Raw genomic sequence first — 19,183 nt, forward strand, 5'->3', positions numbered from 1 at the left:
GCACCCCCGGCCCCCTCCCCGCCCCCGGGGGTGCCCCCGGCCCAGCCCCGAGGAAGAAAGAGGCTCTTTGAGAGCCCCCCCGGCCGGGGCGGCGCCAGGTGGGGGAGAGGGAAGCGCGGGGGCCCCTCGGAACAAGGGGAGCCATTGATGGAGCGGGACAGGGCCGGGGCCGGGAGCTGGGGGTCCCTGCGCGCCCCCCGCCATGGGGAGGGGGCACAGACAGGGCACAGCCCCCACCCCCGGGCAGCCCGGGCGGTCAGCAGTGAGGGGTGCGGGGTTGGGGGGCACCCCCACATCGGCTGAGCCCCTCACCCCTGTGCCATGGGGAGGGGGCACAGACAGGGGACAGCCCCCCCCGGCAGTCACCAGTGAGGGGTGAGGGCTTGGGGGGCACCCCCACATCGCCTCAGCCCCTCACCCCTCTGCCCCAATTTTAGGGCGTCTCTTTGCACCCACCCCCCTCCCCAGCTCTCCCTTTCGGGGGTCGCTCTGAGCTGAGCCCCCCCAGCTCTTCCTCCCCTCCAGCCCCCCTCCCCTTTTAGGGACACAGAGCCCCCCAGACCCCTCCCATTGGGGGTTCCTGCCCCCCCCAACCCATCGCAACCCCCTCCCCTTCTTTCCTCCCCCCTCATCCCGGGATGGGGGGGCTGGGACAGGAGGAGGAGGAGGAGGAGGAGGAGGAGGGAGGACGGGCAGGGAGCGGAGCGCAGAACTCGCCGCGAGCAGAGCGGGATCGGCCAGGACGAGAGCGGGATCGGGGAGGAGGAATTCCCAACTTCGCCCAGCCAGGAGCCCCCCAACCCCCGAGCCCCCCGAGAGCGACGCAGAGCAGCCCGAGGTTGGTTTGGATCATTTCACATGCCTTTATTTCAGCAGTCAGAGAGAAAAAAAAAAAAAAAAAAAATAAAAAATCATCCATTTCGAAAAGAAAAAAAAAAAAAAAATTAGAAAAGAAGAAAACCCCCGAACCGCTTTAAAATTATTAATCACTTCATTAATTAATTATTATTATAATACATCATACAAAGCAGGTACAAAACCCTGGGGAAAAACCGGAGCTGGGCCCGGCAAAGGGAGTGGGTTCGTGGCCCTCCGTGCCCGGGGAGGATGCGGGGATGGATGGAGGGATGGATGATGGATGATGGATGGATGGATGGAGGGATGGAGAAAAAGCTGCTGGAAGATGAGAGCGGAGCTGAAGTTCCACCTGCTCCGCCTGGAAAAATCGATTTATTCCTTTTCCCCTTGGGGTTTGATGCCTCTTGCTTGGCGGGATTTGCTCGTGCGGCGGTGAGGTGGGGGTAGTGGGGGGGGAGTAGCACCTTTGGAAAATTCCCCAGTGGAGCTGAGCAGCAGAAAAAAATAAAACAAGAAAAAAAGGAGGGAAATAAAGCGTAAAATAGAGGGGGATTAAAACAGAGCAAGCTGAGACCTCTTTGGAGGTTGTAGCACCAGGCGGTCCCGGGGTTGGGTGTTCCGGGGCCAAAATTAAAGAGAATATTTTAAAATAATAATTAAAAAAAAATCCCAAAAAAACCAGGATAAAAATCCTGAGGGAAAGAAACCTCCAAAGGAAAATAAGAGAACAAGAGAGCAACCAAAGAGAGAAAAAAAGGGGTGGGATATGGGGAGGGAAATTAGCACCTTTGTTCTGAACCTGGCAGGAAAGTCCCGGCACGGCTGAAAAGCTCCAAAAGAAGCTAAAAAACAAAAAAAGAACCCCAAAATTCAGACTCAAAAAGACGATGAAACACCCCGAGAGTGGTGAGGTAGCCATCCGGACAGGGCCGTCAGCGCAGGGCCGGAGCTGCTCCGCGGCTTGGGAGTGAATTGGTTTTGCTGCCTGAATGAAAATAAAATGAACAACAAACAACGAGCAAAACAAACCAAACCAAACCAAAAAAAAAAAAACCAAAAAAACCACGATAAAAAAATAACCAGAACAAAAGGAAATGGAGAGAATTCAAAATCTGCGTTATCCAAATAAAAAATAAGGAGGAGAGGGGAGAGAAAGAGGGAAAACAAGGGAGAAAAAGCAAATTCTAGCCAGGAGTTCAACATCTTCCTCACAGCAAAAAATTAAAATTCTAATGAGATGCAAGAAGCGAAGGGGCTGGAGGGGAGGGGGCCTGGGGGTCCCGGGGGGCTCGGGGACCCTTTGGGGAGCTGAGCTGAGCTTTGGCATCTCCGGGGCTGAGGAATGAGGGGGGGGGCAAGCAAGCGAACCCACTTCCTGGTGATTTTGTTTGAAAAAGTCATTTATTTGTTGTTTTTTTTTTTTAATATTTTTGGGGGGGGTTGAATGCTTCTTTTTTTTTTTTTTTTTTTTGGGGGGGTTTTTTGGGGGGGGGTTGAAGTTTTTTTTTTTTTTTTTTTTTTTTTTTTTTCTGGGAGTGTTTTTGATGTTTTTCTCTTACGGCAACGCACCCGGAGCTGTTTTAGAGACGCTGGATAGAAACCGACACAAATTCAAGTCCATGTGAAATTTTCTCCTTTTTTTTTTTTATTATTATTATTTTTATCATTATTATTACTCTCTCCTGTCACGCGTGGGGCATCGTCCGGGGTTACAAGAAGCACACGGGGCCGATGTCGATGCCGAATTCCTGGTCCGGAGCGCCGACGTCCATAGGAGCCAAATCGATGATGGGCAGGCGCGAGGTCTTCGTCGTCTTGTACTCGATCACTGTCTTGCCCCACGCGCCCGTGTGACTCTGTGGGGACAGCACCGTCACCCCCCCGTCCCCGGCGGGTCCCCAAATCCGGCGGCACCCCCGGCACTCACCGTGCAGCCGTCCTCGGTGACGCCGTAGGTGAAGCGGCTGTTGCCCTCGGCGCGGATCTCGATCTCGTTGGCGCCCTGCAGCAGCAGGGCCTTCTTCAGGTTGCCGCCGGCCTGGTCCATGTAGGCCACGCTGTTCTTGCAGTGGTAGGTGACGTTCTGGGACGCCTCGGTGGCCATGAGGCGCAGGAAGGTCAGCTGGATGGCCACGTCCGCCGGGTCGGAGCCCTCGCCGCCGTACTCGAACTGCGCAAATTGGGGACGTCGGTCACCGGAGGGTTCCCCCCCCGGCCCCTCGTCCCCACCCGGTGGCCCCCGCGCCCACCTGGAAGCCGTCGCTCATGGATTCGCCGAACCAGACGTGTTTCTTCTCCTTGGGGTTCTTGCTGAGGTACCAGTTCTTGCGGGCGATGGACGCCTGAGTCGGGTACACGCACGTCTCGCCCGTCTCCAGGTTGCAGAAGACCTTGATGGCGTCCAGGTTGCAGCCTTGGTTGGGGTCGATCCAGTACTCGCCTGAGGGGACAGGGACAGGGACAGGTCAGGGACAGGGACAGGGTCAGGAGAGGGGAGGGACAGCCAGGGGGATGGGAGAGAGGAACAGCCTGGAGGGATGAAGGGTGAAGGTGAGGAGAAGCCCCGGGGGGGGAGAATGGAGCTGAGGAGCAGCCAGAGGGATGGAACAGGTGAGGAACAACCAGAGAGATGGAATAGGTGAGGAACAGCCTGGGGGATGGGACAGGTGAGGAGCAGCCAGAGGGGACAGGTGAGGAACAGCCAGGGGGATGGAACAGGTGAGGAACAGTCAGGGGGATGGAACAGGTGAGGAGCAGCCAGAGGGAAGGAACAGGTGAGGAACAATCAGAGAGATGGAACAGGTGAGGAACAGCCAGGGGGATGGAGGTAAGGAGAATCCAGGAGGGAAGAGGTGAGGAAGAGCCAGCAGGGATGAAGGATGAAGGTGAGGAAGCCCCAGGGGTTGGGGAATGGAGCTGAGGAGCAGAGGATGGAGGGATGGGAGAGGGATGGGGACTGGGAGGGATGGGAGAGGCTGAGGATGAGGGGAGGAAGGTGAGAAGCAGCCGTGGGAGATGAGGAGGGAGGTGAGGAAGGCAAAGGAGGGAGCCGGGGGCGGAGCATGGAGCAGGAAAAGAGGAAGAAGAAGGGAAGCAAACAGGAGAGGGACGGAGCAGGGAGGATGGAGGGGAGGACAGACAGGACACACGAGGGGCACCGGGAGGCTGAAGAAGGACAAAGCCGAGCAGCAGCAGAGGGGACAGAGACGGGGTGACAGCCCCGAGGGGGCCGGCGGGGACCGGGGCGACACCGACCGCTCTTCCAGTCGCCGTGGCACATCTTCAGGTCGCGGCAGGTGCGGGCGGGGTTCTTGCGGGTGCCCTCGGGGCTGCGGATGTTCTCGATCTGCTGGCTCAGGCTCTTGAGGGTGGTGTCCACCTCCAGGTCGCGGTCGCGCATCACGTTGGCGTCGTCGGCCCGGTAGTAGCGGCCGCCGTCGTGCGCCTTCTCCTGGGGGGGCTGCGGCAGGAAGCTGAAGTCGAAACCGCCGCTGGGAGGGCCGGGAGGACCGGGGGGCCCGGGGGGGCCGGGGGGACCCTGCGGGAGGAGAGGACGAGGATGGTGAAGGAGGAGCGGGCGCTGAAGGCGGGCGGCTCTGGGAGGGCGGACGGCTCGGCACGTACGACGGGACCGACGTCGCCGGTGCGGCCGCGGGGGCCGGGGGGACCGATGGGACCGGGCAGCCCGTTCAGACCGTCCTTGCCAGCAGCACCAGCGGAGCCGGGGGGACCCTGCGGGACGGGAGAAAAGCGTGAGCGCGGCCGTGCGGCCTCGGCAGAGCCTCCAGCCCCCAGCCACGACCCCGCGGGAATGCCGCTGGCCGTGGGGACCCCCCGCCCCCCCTGCGGTGCCACGGCCGGGGAAGGATGGCGCAGCTCATCCCGGGACTCACTCGGGGACCGGCGGGACCGGAAGCACCAGAAGGACCTTGTTCACCAGGAGAGCCCTGTGACAGTCGAGGAGGAAGAAGAAGAGGCGACATCAGAGGTGACATCAGCAGCTCGCGCTGCCTCCGGGACGTGTGGCAGCGCCCGGGGCCACCGTCACCCCGCGGGACTTACGGGAGGACCAGGTGGGCCCTGGAGACCGGAGAAGCCTCTGTGACCCTTCATGCCTCTGTCACCCTGTTCACCGGTTTCACCTTTGTCACCACGGGGACCTTGGGGACCCTGCAGGAGGAGGAGGAGGAGGAGGAGGAAGATGAGTTGAGCGGCGTCCTGGCCAGTCACTGTCCCCACACCTGTGAGGGCACAGAGGCACCGAGGAGGGCAGAGCAGGACATCACTTACAGCAGGACCACGAGCACCAGCAGGACCAGGGGGGCCAGCGGGACCTTGGGGACCCTGGAACAGGAGAGAAGGGGACAGGTTAGAACATCCTGCACCTCCTGCTGCTGCTGGCTTGGGGCAGAACCACCATGAGATGCTCAGGAACCCCTCAGTGGGGCGGTGACACCTCTGAGATCGCCCTTTGCAGGGTGGTGGCACCTCTGCCCTTCCAGCGGCAGAGCCCGGGGCCAGCCCCAGAGCCGGCTCCTTTCTGGGTGTCCCCGGGCCGGGGGGTGCGGGGGGGCTCCGGGCAGAGCATCACTTACGGTCTCACCGCGATCTCCGTTCTTGCCAGCAGGACCGACGGGGCCGGGGGCACCGGGGGCACCGGGAGCACCAGGGGGACCGGCGGGGCCGGTCTCACCACGATCGCCCTGCGAGGAGGAGGAAGAGGAGGAAGAGGAGGAAGAGGAGAGGTCAGTGCGGGCCAGCACAACCCCATCACCCCTCCCGCCCCCCCTTCAGAGCCCGCTCACCTTGGGACCAGCAGCACCGTCACGGCCGGGGGCACCTTCAGCACCGGGAGCGCCCTGCGGGGAGCAGAGACCCTCGTTAGGGGTGGGGAACACACGGGGGGTCTCACAGCCCCCCACGGGCCGTGCCCATCCGTGCCCTGAGCGGGCACACCCTCACAGCACGGGGGTCCGTGCCCCCAAGCCCCGGTGGTGGCCACGGGCTCTCACCTCACGTCCGGCTTCTCCGGGGGGTCCGGCCAGACCGGGGGGGCCCATGGGGCCGGGGGGGCCGCGCTCGCCGGGGGAGCCGGAGGGACCTTGTTTGCCGGGTTCACCCTGCGGGGGGACACAACGAGGGCTCGGACACCGCGGCACGGCCACCCCGGGGGGGTGACAGAGCCTGCGGTTGCCGGGAGCCCCCCGGTACTCACGGAGGGGCCGGGCAGCCCAGGGAAGCCTCGCTCGCCTCTCTGGCCGGGCAGACCGACCACACCGCGCTGGCCGGCGATACCTTGGGGTCCGGGCGTGCCGGGAGCGCCCTGCGGGGACAAACGGAGCCTCAGAGAGGGCTGCGGTGGCAGCCACCCTCACCACGGAAGGGACAGCGACGAGCAGAGGGGTCCGGCAGGGGGGTCACTCACGATGGGGCCGTCAGCGCCGGGGGCTCCCTTCTCGCCGGGGGGACCGGGGGGACCGGCGGGTCCCGGTTCTCCGGGGCGGCCAGCGGGGCCGGTCTCACCGCGGGGTCCTTTGCCGCCTTCCTTGCCGCTGGGGCCGGGAGGGCCGGGCAGGCCGATGTTACCCTGAGCGGGGGGGAGGCGATGCCGTCAGGCCGGGACCCCCCCGCTGCCAGCTGAAGGGCGGCCAGGGGTGTCCCGGTGCCAAGTGGGACAGGGCGGCCACGTGCAGCACCGTCCTGTGCTGGGCCTCCTGTCTTGTGTCCCCAGAGCCTCCCGTCCCCTGTCCCCAGAGCCTCCCATCCCCTCTTCCCAGCTCCAGCCCCCCAAAATCTCGCCTCCAGGGGTACTCACAGAGGGGCCGGGGGGTCCAACTCTTCCAGCAGCACCAGGGAAACCAGTAGCACCCTGGGAGGGAGGAGAGCTGCAGTCAGTGGGGCTGGATCCGAGGGCCAGGGGACTCCCCTGGCTGGGAGTCACCGCGGGGAACCCCGGGGCTGGTGGTCAGAGGGAAAGCGCCCACCTGGGGGCTGATTTGGGGGGTGTAAAGGCAAACCCTCCCCCGCTTTTCCCTCTGCTGGGATGAAGCCACCCCACTCCATCCCCAGATGGTTTTGGGGGCGCAGGGCTGGAGATGCCCCGCGGTGTGGGGGGAGCAGAGGCAGCGTTAAAGCACCTCGGGGTTGTTCCCAGCCGGGGGTGCCCCCAGACTCCCCCAAGCGCCCCTTCCCCACAAGCCCGGTACTTACAGGGGGTCCAGCGCTGCCGCGAGCACCTTTGGGACCGGGAGCACCAACAGCACCCTGGGAAGGAGGAAGAGGAGGAAGAGGAGGAAGAGGAGGAAGAGGAGGAAGAGAGCGGTGAGCTGAGCTGTGGAGCTGCACCCCGGGCAGTGGGGGGGCTGAGGGGGGCACTTACAGCAGGTCCAGGAGCACCAGTGGGGCCAGCGGGGCCGGGGGGACCGGCGTCACCCTTGGCTCCAGCATCCCCAGTTTCACCTTTAGCACCAGGCTGGCCGTCAGCGCCCTGCGGGACACGGGGCCGGCGTCAGCCCGGGGGGCTCCGAGCCACCCTGGGGGGCAGGAGCGGACCCCCGGGCAGAGGGGGACAGCCTATCGCACTTACGGGGGGGCCAGCAAATCCAGGGGCAGGAGCGGACCCCCGGGCGGCGGGGGGGACGGACAGCCTATCGCACTTACGGGGGGGCCAGCAAATCCAGCAGGACCGGGAGGGCCGGGCTCGCCGCGGTCACCCTGGAGGAGACGGGAGGGAACGGCTGAGACAAGCAGGGGACGGCCACCAGGGCCACCAAGGAGCGGCCACCCGTGGCAGGGCCATCACCGAGCGGGGGGGACACTTACGGGAGCACCACGGGCACCAGTGGGACCAGCAGGGCCGGGGGGGCCGGCTTCACCCTGGAAAAGGGGAGGAAAACAGAACAAAGGGATCAGGGCTGGGCCGAGGAGGTGGCGGTGACTGCCTGGACACGTCTGTCCCTGCGGGATGTCCCCACCTTGTCACCAGGAGCACCAGCGGGGCCGGGGGGGCCGATAGGACCGGTCAGGCCACGGAGACCGTCCTTGCCAGGAGCGCCATCAGCACCTTTGGGACCTGGGTCACCCTGAGGGAGGGACACAAGAGGGGGTTATGGGGACAGGTCCCTTGAGGGGGTTCACCCCTCTCTGTGCTGAGACATCCCCGGTTCTTCATCGTCTCTGGGACAGGCTGGCACCATCCTCCTCCTCCTCCTTCTCACAGGAGCAGGGCCCTCAGCGAGGGATTGTCCCCAAGGGATGGGGACAGAGGTGACACAGAGTATCCCTTGCCCAGGACACTGCTGCCCACCAGCCTCTGCTCAGGGGCACACCCAGCCCCGAGGGGAAGATGAGGGGGCACAGGGGTGGCGGGGAGCAGGTTACCAAGGGGGCCAGCAGCGTTCTGGGGACACGAGGGGTTTGGGGACACGTACTCTGTCACCCTTGGCACCTGGCAGGCCGGCAGCACCACGCTCTCCGGGCATTCCCTGCAGACCGGGGGGCCCCTGGTTCCCGGGGGCTCCGGGAGCACCAGCATCGCCCTGGAACGAGGCAGAGCAGGGATGAGTGAGATCCCGGCTCGGCAAATCCATCCCGGCCTCAAATCCACAGCCACCCTCCCAGCTGTGCCCCACAGGCTGGGCACAGAGCCATGCCCAGCCTGGCACCTACCTTAGCACCATCGTTACCGGGAGCACCGTTAGCACCACGGGGACCTTGGGGACCGGGGGGACCTTGGACACCGCGCTCTCCAGGGAATCCTCTCTCACCCTGGGGAGGGAGGCAGGACAGGGCCGAGCCTGTCAGGGCCTGTGGGGCACTTTGGGGTGCCCACTTTGGGGGGAGATGGGGGTTCAGCTTACCCTGGCACCGGCGGGACCGGGGGCTCCGGCGTCTCCGGGGACACCCTGAGTGGGAGGGACAGGGTGACAAGTCAGAGAGGAACAGGTGGCACCAGGGACAGGCAGAGGGGACCCCGGGGTGGCCCAGGAGTTCCTCATTCCCTGGGCAGGGCTGGGGTTCCCACTGCTCCCCCACTGCATGGAGCACCTGGGGATGCCCTGGGGAGACCCCAGCAGCAGCAGCAGCCCCGGTGTGACAGGGACAGGGACGATGGGGAGGGGACAGGAGAGTCCCCAGTGCCCACACTCACCTGCTCACCGGGCTTGCCAGCCTCGCCAGGGGGGCCAGCGGGGCCGGGCAGACCCTGGGGAGGAAGAAAAGGAGCCGTGAGCCACCACGGAGGGGACAAGGACAATGTCACCCATGCTCTGGGTGCTCTGTCCCCTTGCCGGGGAGGGGACACCCCTCACCTGGAAGCCGGGAGCACCAGCGGGACCTTGTTCACCTCTTTCTCCAGCGGGACCCTGGGGGACACAGGACAGGCATGGAGGGGGGCAGGTGGCTCCCGAGGCCCTCGTCCGGTGGCCGGGCGTGGCCGTGGGTGGCCGCGGGCCGGGGGATACTCACGGTGGGGCCGGGGGGACCTTGGGCACCGGTTTCACCGTCTTTGCCAGCAGCGCCCTGGGCAGGAGGGAGAGGAGGGTGCTCAGAGCTGCCCCCGCAGGGCTCCGTGCCCCCCCCGAGCTGGGCGTGGGCCGGGACACGGCCGCGGGATCCTTCGAAGGCCGGGAGACTCCGCGGCCACGTCACCGCTGTCCCCGCTCCAGCGGAGCCACCGGGACGGGATCCCAACACCTCATCCCGCTGCGGGAGCCTTCCCTGGCAGCCTCGGCCCCTTAGCCTGCATTCCAACCCCATTCCCACCCCCCATTCCCACCCCACTCCCACCCATGCCACCCCACACTGGGGTGATGCTCCCTGTCACCCTCCCTGCCACCCCACACTGGGGTGACACTCCCTGCCACCCTCCCTGCCACCCCACAGCATGGTGACCCTCTCTGTCACCCTCCCTGCCACCCTGCACCGCGGTGACCCTCTCTGTCACCTCACACCGGGCTCACCCTCCCTTGTCACCCCCCCGAGCTGTCTGTGTCCCCCCCCACACTCACCACGGCGCCGGGGGGACCGGGAGCTCCTCTCTCGCCGGGTTTGCCGGGCTCACCCTAAAACCAGAGCGCGATGAGCCCGTGGCGACACCGGGGACCGAGGACAGGTCCCGGGGGTGTCCCCAGGGAGCAGGGTGGCTCCGGGGAGGGTGGCACTCACCGCAGCACCTTTGGGACCGGGGAATCCCATCACGCCGGCCTGGCCTCGGGCTCCGGGGGGGCCGGGGGGGCCGGGCCGCCCGTCTTGACCAGCGGGACCCTGTCGGGGGGAGCCAGCGCCGCCTTAGCCCGGGCCCGTGGCGAGCCAGGGGAGGAGGGGACATCAGCGGGGACAACTTACAGGGGGGCCGGTCTTGCCGTCGGGACCGGGGCTCCCGGGGCTTCCAGTCAGACCCTGCGGGGCAGCGGGAGGGGGGTCAGGAGCTCAGCCCTTCCAGGGGATGCTCCAGAGAACGGGAGCGTCCTGGAGAGCGGCTCCTCCTCCTCCGGCACAGAGAGCGGGACAGCCCTGCGGCCGTGCTGCTGCGGCTCCGTGTCACCGTGTCACCGTGTCACCGCTCACCTTGGCACCGGGGAGTCCGGGTTCCCCGGGGCGTCCAGCTTCACCAGGAGATCCTTTGGGGCCAACGGGGCCGGGGGAGCCGCGCTCGCCGGGGGGACCCTGGGAAGGGGGGACAGGGGTGACCCAGCTGCGGGACAGCAGCCGGGGACCGGCACAGAGCCGTGTCCCCGCGGGTGGCAGCGACTCGGAGCCGCTGTGGCCACTGTGCGGGCACAGGTGACAGCGGCCAGCGTCCCCGGGGCCGCGCTGAGGCCACTTTGTCCCGCAGACGGACGCGGGCACCCACCTTGGGACCGGCGATGCCATCGGCGCCAGGGAAACCGCGGCTGCCTGGAGCACCCTGAGGGGGACACGGCACGGTCAGTGTGGGGACACTGGGGGACCTCGGGAGGCCGTGTGCCACAGCGGGACACGGCCACCAGTGGGAGCAGCCTGAAGGGGCCGGGGATGTCACCGCGGGGTCCCCAAACAAGCGCGAGGTTCAGCCGCTGGACACGGGGGGAGGGCGAGGGTGGGGACAGGGACATGGGCGTGGGGACAGGGACATGGGCGTGGGGACAGGGACGCTGCTACTCACGCGTTCGCCAGCGGGGCCGGGCAGCCCAGCGGGGCCGGGCTCACCACGGGCTCCTCTCTTGCCTTCTTCTCCAGCAGGGCCGGGGGGGCCTTGGACACCAGCGGGACCCTGGGGAAGGACGCGGAGGGATGAAGACCCCCGGGAAGGGCCGGAGCCAGCAGGGGCCGGGCCCCCAGGGCCACATCTGGGGGTCACTCACGGGTTCGCCTTTGGCACCGGTGTCACCCTTGTTGCCTGGAGCGCCGGGCTCACCCTGGAGGGGAGAGAAGAGAGAAAAACTTTAACAGCGGATTGAGGAGCAGAGCGAGCCCCGAGCCACGCCCGATGAGCCCTCGGAGGGACAAGGACGCAGCATCTGCCACCCCCTGCAGCACCCTGGCCTGGCGGGGCTGCAGGGACCGGGGGACACCTCGGGAGGCACCTCCGGGAGGGGCTGAAACAGCGTCCCGGGGCGGAGGGAAGGCTCGCAGGCTGGGAAGGGGCAGCGCAGCAGCCCGGGGATACTCACGGTGTTACCCTTGGGGCCGGGGGCGCCGCTGGGACCCTGGGGTCCGGAGGGACCGCGAGCTCCGGGGAAGCCTGGAGCGCCAGCGATGCCGGGAGCGCCCTGCAAGAGGCACGGGAGGCCGTGAGGAAGGGGCTCAACCCTTCCTGGCCCGGCCGGGGGGGACGCGGGGGACACTCACGGTGGCGCCCTTGGCACCGGGTTGGCCGTCAGCACCGGGGTTGCCCTGCGGAGAGAAGGAGGAAGAGGAAGGTCACGGCGGGGCTGGCAGGACGCGAGGCCGAAGGACAGGGAGCCCTGGGATGTCACTTACAGCAGGACCGGCAGCGCCAGCAGGGCCGGGGGGACCGGGCTCACCGCGAGCACCTTGGGGACCTTCGCTGCCACGAGCTCCCTGGGGACCGGTCTCACCCTGGGGAGGAAGAGGAGGAGGAGGAAGAGCCGTGAGCGCCAGGGCTGCCCTGACTCCCTCAGGGCTGGTTCCACCCGCGGCTCCTTCCCGCGGTGGCACAGCCAGGAGAGGTGCCAAGGACACCCTGGGGACGTCCCCACGGGTGCCACTGTCCCAGGCAGTGCCAGCCTGGGCTCTTCGGCCTCAGGGACCCCTTCCCTGCCCAGCCCACGCTCCCAGTGCCCCCCAGTGCCCCCCAGCCCCGCAGAGCTGGGCAGGCCCTACCTTAGCACCAGCGGCACCGGGGAAGCCGGGGGGACCAGCGGGACCAGTCGGACCCTAAACGGGAGAGGGGGCTCGGCTCAGAGGGGGATCCCGGGCACGGGGGGGATCCCCAGGCAGCAGAGCCCCCCTGGATCCCGGCCAGGAGTCCCCACGGGGGCAGCCGGGATGGGATCCCCCTCCCGAGGAGGGGGAAGGGACCGGGGGTCGGGGGTACTCACGGGGGGACCGGCAGCGCCGGGAGCACCGTCATTGCCACGAGCGCCCTGGGGGACAAGGGACAGCGTCAGCGACGCTCACGGGTGGCACAGGTGACCTCCAGAGCCCCGTGCTCGGGCAGGGGTCGCAGCCCTGCCCATCTCAAATACTCACAGCGGGACCAGATGGGCCGGGGCGGCCTCGCTCACCGGGAAGACCACGAGGACCCTGGGGAGGGAACAGAACACGTTTAGGACACATTTAGGACACGTTTGGGTCACCGGGATGAACACTTCCCCTTTCTGAGCCTCCTCCCCTCCCTGTGCCCCCCCTGCTGCCCACGGTGACGTTCCCAAGGGGTTCAACCCCTCCCACCCCATTCCCTGATGGATCTCTGAGCAGGAGCTGGGTCCCCACTGGTGTCACCCCCATCGTTGTCCCCCCTTGCCCAGAACCCCCCACACCCCCCTGGCTGCAGCACTCACCATCTGTCCAGGAGCTCCGTTCTCTCCGGGGCTGCCGGGCTCTCCCTGAGGAGGAAGGACACCGTGAGGGACCTGCTCTGCAGGGAGCAGGGGACAGTGGGGACATTGCCAGGCCAGCGGTGACACCGCCACCACTCCTCACCTTGGGGCCAGCAGGTCCAGGCTCACCCTTGGCACCATCCAGACCACTGAAACCCTGGGGGGGAGCAGAGAGAAGGGGTGGGGGGTCAGGAGGGGATCCTGGGTGAGGTCAGGGGTCCCTCGTCCCCTGAGTGTCACCAGCACGGGAGGGGGACTCACTCTGTGTCCCTTCATGCCTGGCAGGCCGGCGGTTCCGGGGAGACCTCGAGCACCCTGGGGGAAACAGGAGGTGGTGATGGACGCTCTGGGGGGGCTGTCCCCACACCAGAGCGCCCTGTCCCCCAGGAGGGGACAGCTGGGGGTGTCCCCTCGTGTGCCTCACCTGGGGGCCGGGGGGACCTCGCTCTCCGGGGCGGCCAGGCTTGCCAGCTTCACCCTGAGGACAAGGACACAGCCTTGGTGGCATGTCCCCAAGCCAGGCAGCTCCTGCTCACCTGGGGGGGCTGGCAGGGCCACCAGACCCCAAAGGGGAGGACCCCGTGGTCAGGTCACTTACGTCATCTCCGTTCTTGCCAGGGGGGCCAGCGGGACCTCGGGGGCCCATGGGACCCTAGGAGAGAAGAGGGACAGGCATGAGGGTGCTGAGGTGACAGCTGCCCCCTGTCACCCTGCCACCCGCCCCGGGCAGTGCCAGGCCCTGCCAGCCCCACTGCCGTGGATCCCAGAGCAGGGACAGTGTGGCCACAGCCAGGGCTGGCAGCAGCAGCAGCAGTGTCCCCATCCCCGGGGGACATCGGCAGGTGACAGCACTCACAGAAGCACCAGGCTCTCCAGGTTCACCAGGGGGACCTTGGAAACCTTGAGGACCCTGTGGGGAAAAAAAAATAAAGGGTAAAAAATGAGTCAGAAAGTGAGAAGCTTGGGCCTGGATCCCCCAGTGGCAGTGGTGGTGTCCCCCCGCGTGGTGGCACCAGGGCTTTGTCCCCACGTGCTTCTGTCGCTGTCAGGAAGGGTGTGACACCCTCTGACCTGTGCCCCCACCCCCCAGAGGAGCCCTGGGGGCTGTTTGTTCCCAAACCCAAGTGGACAGGAGGAGGTGACACTCACGGGAGCACCGGGAGGGCCGGGGAGACCACGGGGACCAGCTGGGCCCTGGGGAGAAGAGAAAGTGTCATCAGTGGTGCCTTGTCACCCTGTCCCTGTCCCCATCACCACCCCACTGCTGCACACACTGGGCCCTGTTGCCACCCCACCACCTTCCCCCTGCTGTCCTCACCTCGTCCCCATCACTGTCCCAAAGCCACCCCCTCCCTGTCCCCATTGCCACCCCCTTCCACCCCATCCCTTGTCCCCAACACTGACCTTTGCCTGTCACCATTGCCACCCCATCCCTGCCCCTATTGTCATGTCCCCCTTGTCCCTATTTTCTTGTCCCCATTGCCACCCCAACACACAGTCCCCACCTCTGTTCCCACCTGCACCCATTCCTTGTCCCCACTGCCACCCCATCTCTGTCCCCATCACCAGCCTGTCCCTGTCTAGTCCCCACACATTCCCTATCTCTGTTGTCACCCCATCCCTGTCCAATCCCTGTCCCACATCTGTCCCCATCCCTGTCCCATCCCTGTCCAACCCCTGTCCCATCCCTGTCCCATCCCTGTCCCATCCCTGTCCAACCCCTGTCCAACCCCTGTCCCCATCCCTGTCCCATCCCTGTCCCCATCCCTGCCCCACATCTGTCCCCATCCCTGTCCCCATCCCCTCCAGGCCCTGCCACATCCTGGTGCTCAGTGACATCACCAGCACAGGGACCACTCCTGCCCTGTCCCCTCGCCCAGCTCTCCCCCCACCCTCTGGTGTCCCCTGTGTCCCCTGGTGTCCCCCGTGTCCCCAGCTCACCATAGGCCCGGGCACGGCCATGCCTCCAGCCTTCTCATCGTAGCCGTAGGACATCTGGGGAGCGAAGTTCTGTGGGGAGGGAGAGCGGGGGGTGAGCGGGGCAGGGACCCCCGGGGGGGCTGCGCCACCAGGGACCCCCCCACACTCACTCCGCCGAGGCCGGGGGGGCCGGGAGGGCCGGGGGGGCCCGGGAGTCCGGGCTGGCCGGGGATTCCATCTCTGCCGGGGGGGCCGGGCAGTCCCTGGGGAGAGAAGAGAGGGGTGAGCGCCGTGGGGTGGGGGTGAGAGCTGTGGGGTGGGGGGGAGAGCCGTGGGGTGGGGGGGAGAGCCGTGGGATTACGGTGAGAACCGTGGGATTGGGGTGAACCCTGTGGGATTCGGGGTAAATCCCAGCAGAATTGGGGTGAGCCCTGAGGGATTGGGGTAAGTCCCAGCACAATTAGGGTGAGCCCTGAGGGATTGGGGTAAGTCCCAGCACAATTGGGGTGAGCCCTGAGGGATTAGGGTGAGTCCCAGCACGATTGGGGTGAGCCCCAGCAGGATTTGGGTCAACCCTGTGGGGTGGGAGTGACCCCCAGCAGGACTGGGGTGAGCGCCGTGGGATGGGTGTGAACCCTGTAGGATTGGGGTGAGCCCCAGCGGGATTGGGGTGACCCCCTGTGAGATTGGGGTGACCCCATCAGGATGGGGGTGACCCCCTGTGAGATTAGGGTGAGCCCCAGTGGGACTGGGGTAACTCCAGCAGGACTGGGGTGAGCCCAGCGAGATTGGGGTGACCCCCAGCAGGACAGGGGTGACCCCAGCGGTGTTGGGGTCCCTGCAGAGCAGGGGGCTCTCGGCGGGAGGGGGGGCACACCCACCCTGTCTCCTTTGGGGCCGGTGTCTCCTTTAGGACCCTGCGGGGCAGAGACAGAACAGGTTAGAGAAGGGGGGCTCCAAACCCAGGGGTGGGACTGTGGCGAGATTTGCCGGGGGCTGCGTTTTGGGGGGCCCTTACCTCCACTCCAGCACTCTCTGGGTAGGCAGGGGAGGCTGTGGGGGCAAAAAGGGGGTTCAGAGCAGCGCAGCATCACCCACCCCACACCCACGTGGGGAGGTGGGGGGACACCGAGCCCGCCGATCCCCGGTGTTGGGGAGGGGGCGGGACCCCCGCAGCGGGCATGTCGCGATACCGTCGGTGTCGGGACAGATGGGGCAGCACTCTCCGAAGGGGATCTCGGCGTTGGGGCAGTCGGAGGTGTCCTCGCAGATCACCTCGTCGCACAGGATGTTGCCGCTGTCGCAGACGCAGATCTGGCACGGTTCTGGTTTCCACACGTCCTTGTCGTTGTACGTGAGCCCATCCTGGATGCAGCTCCCGGTTTGGACTGGCACGGGGCGGTGGCAGCGTCAGGAGGGGCGGCCCGGAGCCTGCCGGGCTCCCCCCCCCGGCCCCCTCTCCCTTCACCCCCTCCCCGCTCCCGCAGCGCTTCTCCCTTCATCTGGTTCTCATCAGCGCGGCGCGGTGACACAGGAAAAGCTCCACAATAAACTCTTCCCACATCGGCTGGAATTTAAACAAAAAATCCCCGCAGCCGCTCGCTCGGACCGGCCGGGGCCAAGGCAAACACCCCCCGAGGCACGGGGGTGGGTCCCCGGGAGCCGTCGGGGTGGGGGACACGGACGGGACGGGACCGGACGGGACGGGGCGGGCCCCGAATTTGGGCTGAAATTGGATCCGTGGGGCTGGATCGGGCCAGATGGGATCGGGAACGCGAGGCCAGAGAGTGGAGGAGGGCGGGGGCTGCGTGGAGAGGGAAGGGAGGGGAGGGGAGGGCGAGCGGCCAGGCCCGGGGGTGGCCCCACGGTGGGGAAGGGTCCTGGAGTGGGGAGGGGGAGAGGGGCTGAGCCAGCTGATGGAAGAACTCCCCAGTCAAAAAATAAAAAGAAGTAAAAAGGGTAAAAAAAAAAAAAAAAAAAAATTGTAGAGAAAAAAAAAAAAAAAGGGGGGGAAAAAAATGAAAAAAAAAAAAAAAAAAAAAAAAAAAAAGCGAATGGAAAATGCAAAATTCTTCTGGGGAAAAAAAAAAAAGGCAAAATGGGAATGGGAAGGGCAAAATGTAGAATGGGAAATGCAGGACGGAGAACAGGGGGGGAAAACGATGTAAAAAAAAAAAAAAAAAGCGAATGGAAAATGCAAAATTCTTCTGGGGAAAAAAAAAAAAGGCAAAATGGGAATGGGAAGGGCAAAATGTAGAATGGGAAATGCAGGACGGAGAACGGGGAATGGGAAATGGAGAAGGGGAAATGCGGGATGGGTATTGTCAGTGCAAAATGCATAATAATAATAATAGTAATAATAAATAATAATGATAATTAAAAATGTATTAAAAAAAAAAAAAAAAAACAAAAACAAAAAACACCAAAAAAGGACAAAATTGGGCAAAAAGCGATGGGCGCCGGGCCCAGGGTCCCCTCGTGTCCCCCTGGCGCAGGTGGCAGCGGGGCACGGGGGCCGTGGCGTGGCACGGGGGGGTGACCCCGGCCGTGCCCCCGGCCCGCGCCGCTGGCAGCCCCCGCTCCCCCGGCTGCCGAAACATTTCGCTTATGAATCATCCGAGACTTTTCTAATTCTTTCCTGATGGCTTTCGCAGATCCCGGGGCTGGCCCCCCCCTCTCCCTCCTCTCCCCCCTCTTCTGTCTCCCGCGCTCTTTCCCCCCTTTCCTTTCCCTTCCCGGCCTCCTCCTCCTCCTCCTCCCCTTCGTCCCTGCTCCCTCCTTCCCCGCCGGCTCCTCTCCACCCTTCCTTCCCTCCCCGCTCTTGGCAGGGCGCCCCGACTCCTCACCCCCAGAGCCCCCTAACCCCCTTTTCCCCCAGCCCCAAATCCCGTCAGTCCTCCTCTCTTTTTTCGCCATTTCCCCCTCATTTCCCCACTTCGCCCCTAATTCCCCTCTCGGTTCCGCTCGCCCAGCCCGAGTTCCTCCTTGCCCACCCCAGGGCAGCCGGGCCGGGTGTCGCCGGTGCCACCCCAGAGCCGCGTCCCGAGGGGTGAGGAGCATCACCCAGCGCCCACTACTCACTGTCTTCCTCTCCTTGCCCGCGGGCGAGTAGGACAGTCGCTGCTATCAACAGCAGTGACCGAGAATCCACAAAGCTGAACATGTCTAAATATTAGACATGTAGACTCTTTGGGGTCTCTTTTGTTCTTAGCTTGGGGTCATACGGGGCCGATCCAACCCTGGAGCTCCAAATCCAGACCCCAGCAGAAACTTCCTACTGCCCTTTGCCCGCTTCTCCTCCGGCCCTTTTATACCGTGCGCCGCCGCGGGGAGGTGGGACCCGGCTGGAGCAGCGGATTTTGGGCGGCCCCCTCGGCCAATCAGAGGCACCCAGCGAGTCGGGGGGCACCCCGGCCCCCCCCACCACCACCCCCACACCCCCCCATGGGAGAACGGGGTTACTGGGAGCACTGGGAGCACTGGGAGAACTGGGAATGACTGGGAGAACTGGAACTGGGAGCACTGGGAGCACTGGAGGAATGAGGGACTGGGACAAACTGGGATGGACTGGGACAAACTGGGAGCACTGGGAGCACTGGGATGGGTGGGGGAATGGGAGAACGGGGTTACTGGGAGCACTGGGAGTGCTGGGAGCAACTGGGAGCACTGGGAGGAACTGGGGGAACTGGGAGCACTGGGAGGAACTGGGGGAACTGGGAGCACTGGGAGCCCTGGGAATACTGGGAGCCCTGGGAATACTGGGAGCACTGGGAGCAATGGGAGCACTGGGAATACTGGGAGCACTGGGAATACTGGGAATACTGGGAGCACTGGGAGCACTGGGAGCACTGCAGAGTGACCCCAGGTCAGAGCAGGAGCTCCCACCAGGACGTTCCCTGATCTTCCTTCAGAAAAACCCCAAATCCGTGAATTTAACAATGAAATAACGGGAGGGGGGACACAGGACACGTCACCCCCCTCCCCCCCCATTTGGAGATATTTTTTTTTTTCCTGCCATTAAATTTAAATGTTAAATAAAACACACTGGAGGAGGGGCGGAGTGGGGGTCACTCCTGTGCTCACGCGTGCCCGTGGGGCCACGCCAGTGTCCCAGCCCTGTCCCCAGCCCTGTCCCCAGCCCTGTCCCAGCCCTGTCCCCAGGCCTGTCCCCTTATCCAGCCCCAGATCCAGCCCCAGATCCATTCCCCAGCCCCAGATCCCTTCCCCAGCCCCAGATCCATTCCCTAGCCCTGGATCCAGCCCCAGATCCATTCCCCAGCCCCAGATCCATTCCCCAGCCCCAGATCCATTCCCCAGCCCCAGATCCATTCCCCAGTCCCAGATCCCTTCATCCAAGACAC

At 65.1% G+C, this 19,183-nt stretch overlaps 1 protein-coding gene across 1 annotated transcript; it reads right to left on the minus strand.

The window, feature by feature from the left end:
- Positions 1-2,352: 2,352 nt before the first annotated feature.
- Positions 2,353-18,098, minus strand: COL1A1 (collagen type I alpha 1 chain). Its single transcript, XM_041426278.1, has 51 exons — positions 17,904-18,098; positions 16,016-16,210; positions 15,841-15,875; positions 15,704-15,739; positions 14,993-15,085; positions 14,844-14,912; positions 14,052-14,096; positions 13,759-13,812; positions 13,501-13,554; positions 13,327-13,380; positions 13,164-13,217; positions 13,006-13,059; positions 12,864-12,908; positions 12,553-12,606; positions 12,402-12,446; positions 12,184-12,237; positions 11,821-11,919; positions 11,689-11,733; positions 11,511-11,609; positions 11,202-11,255; positions 11,003-11,110; positions 10,712-10,765; positions 10,426-10,524; positions 10,204-10,257; positions 10,024-10,122; positions 9,867-9,920; positions 9,325-9,378; positions 9,168-9,221; positions 9,008-9,061; positions 8,718-8,762; positions 8,527-8,625; positions 8,289-8,396; positions 7,833-7,940; positions 7,681-7,734; positions 7,519-7,572; positions 7,238-7,345; positions 7,069-7,122; positions 6,674-6,727; positions 6,284-6,445; positions 6,074-6,181; positions 5,871-5,978; positions 5,664-5,717; positions 5,454-5,561; positions 5,149-5,202; positions 4,921-5,028; positions 4,752-4,805; positions 4,483-4,590; positions 4,114-4,396; positions 3,108-3,298; positions 2,786-3,028; positions 2,353-2,714 (listed from the first exon to the last, which is right to left on the minus strand). Exons 1-51 carry the CDS (start codon positions 17,983-17,985, stop codon positions 2,568-2,570), a joined length of 4,362 nt encoding a protein of 1,453 aa, XP_041282212.1. The 5' UTR covers positions 17,986-18,098; the 3' UTR covers positions 2,353-2,567.
- Between the last annotated feature and the right edge of the window lie 1,085 nt (positions 18,099-19,183).

This window comes from Onychostruthus taczanowskii, unplaced genomic scaffold, assembly GCF_017590055.1.
Source record: "Onychostruthus taczanowskii isolate IOZ18803 unplaced genomic scaffold, ASM1759005v1 scaffold91, whole genome shotgun sequence".
NCBI lineage: Eukaryota > Metazoa > Chordata > Aves > Passeriformes > Passeridae > Onychostruthus > Onychostruthus taczanowskii.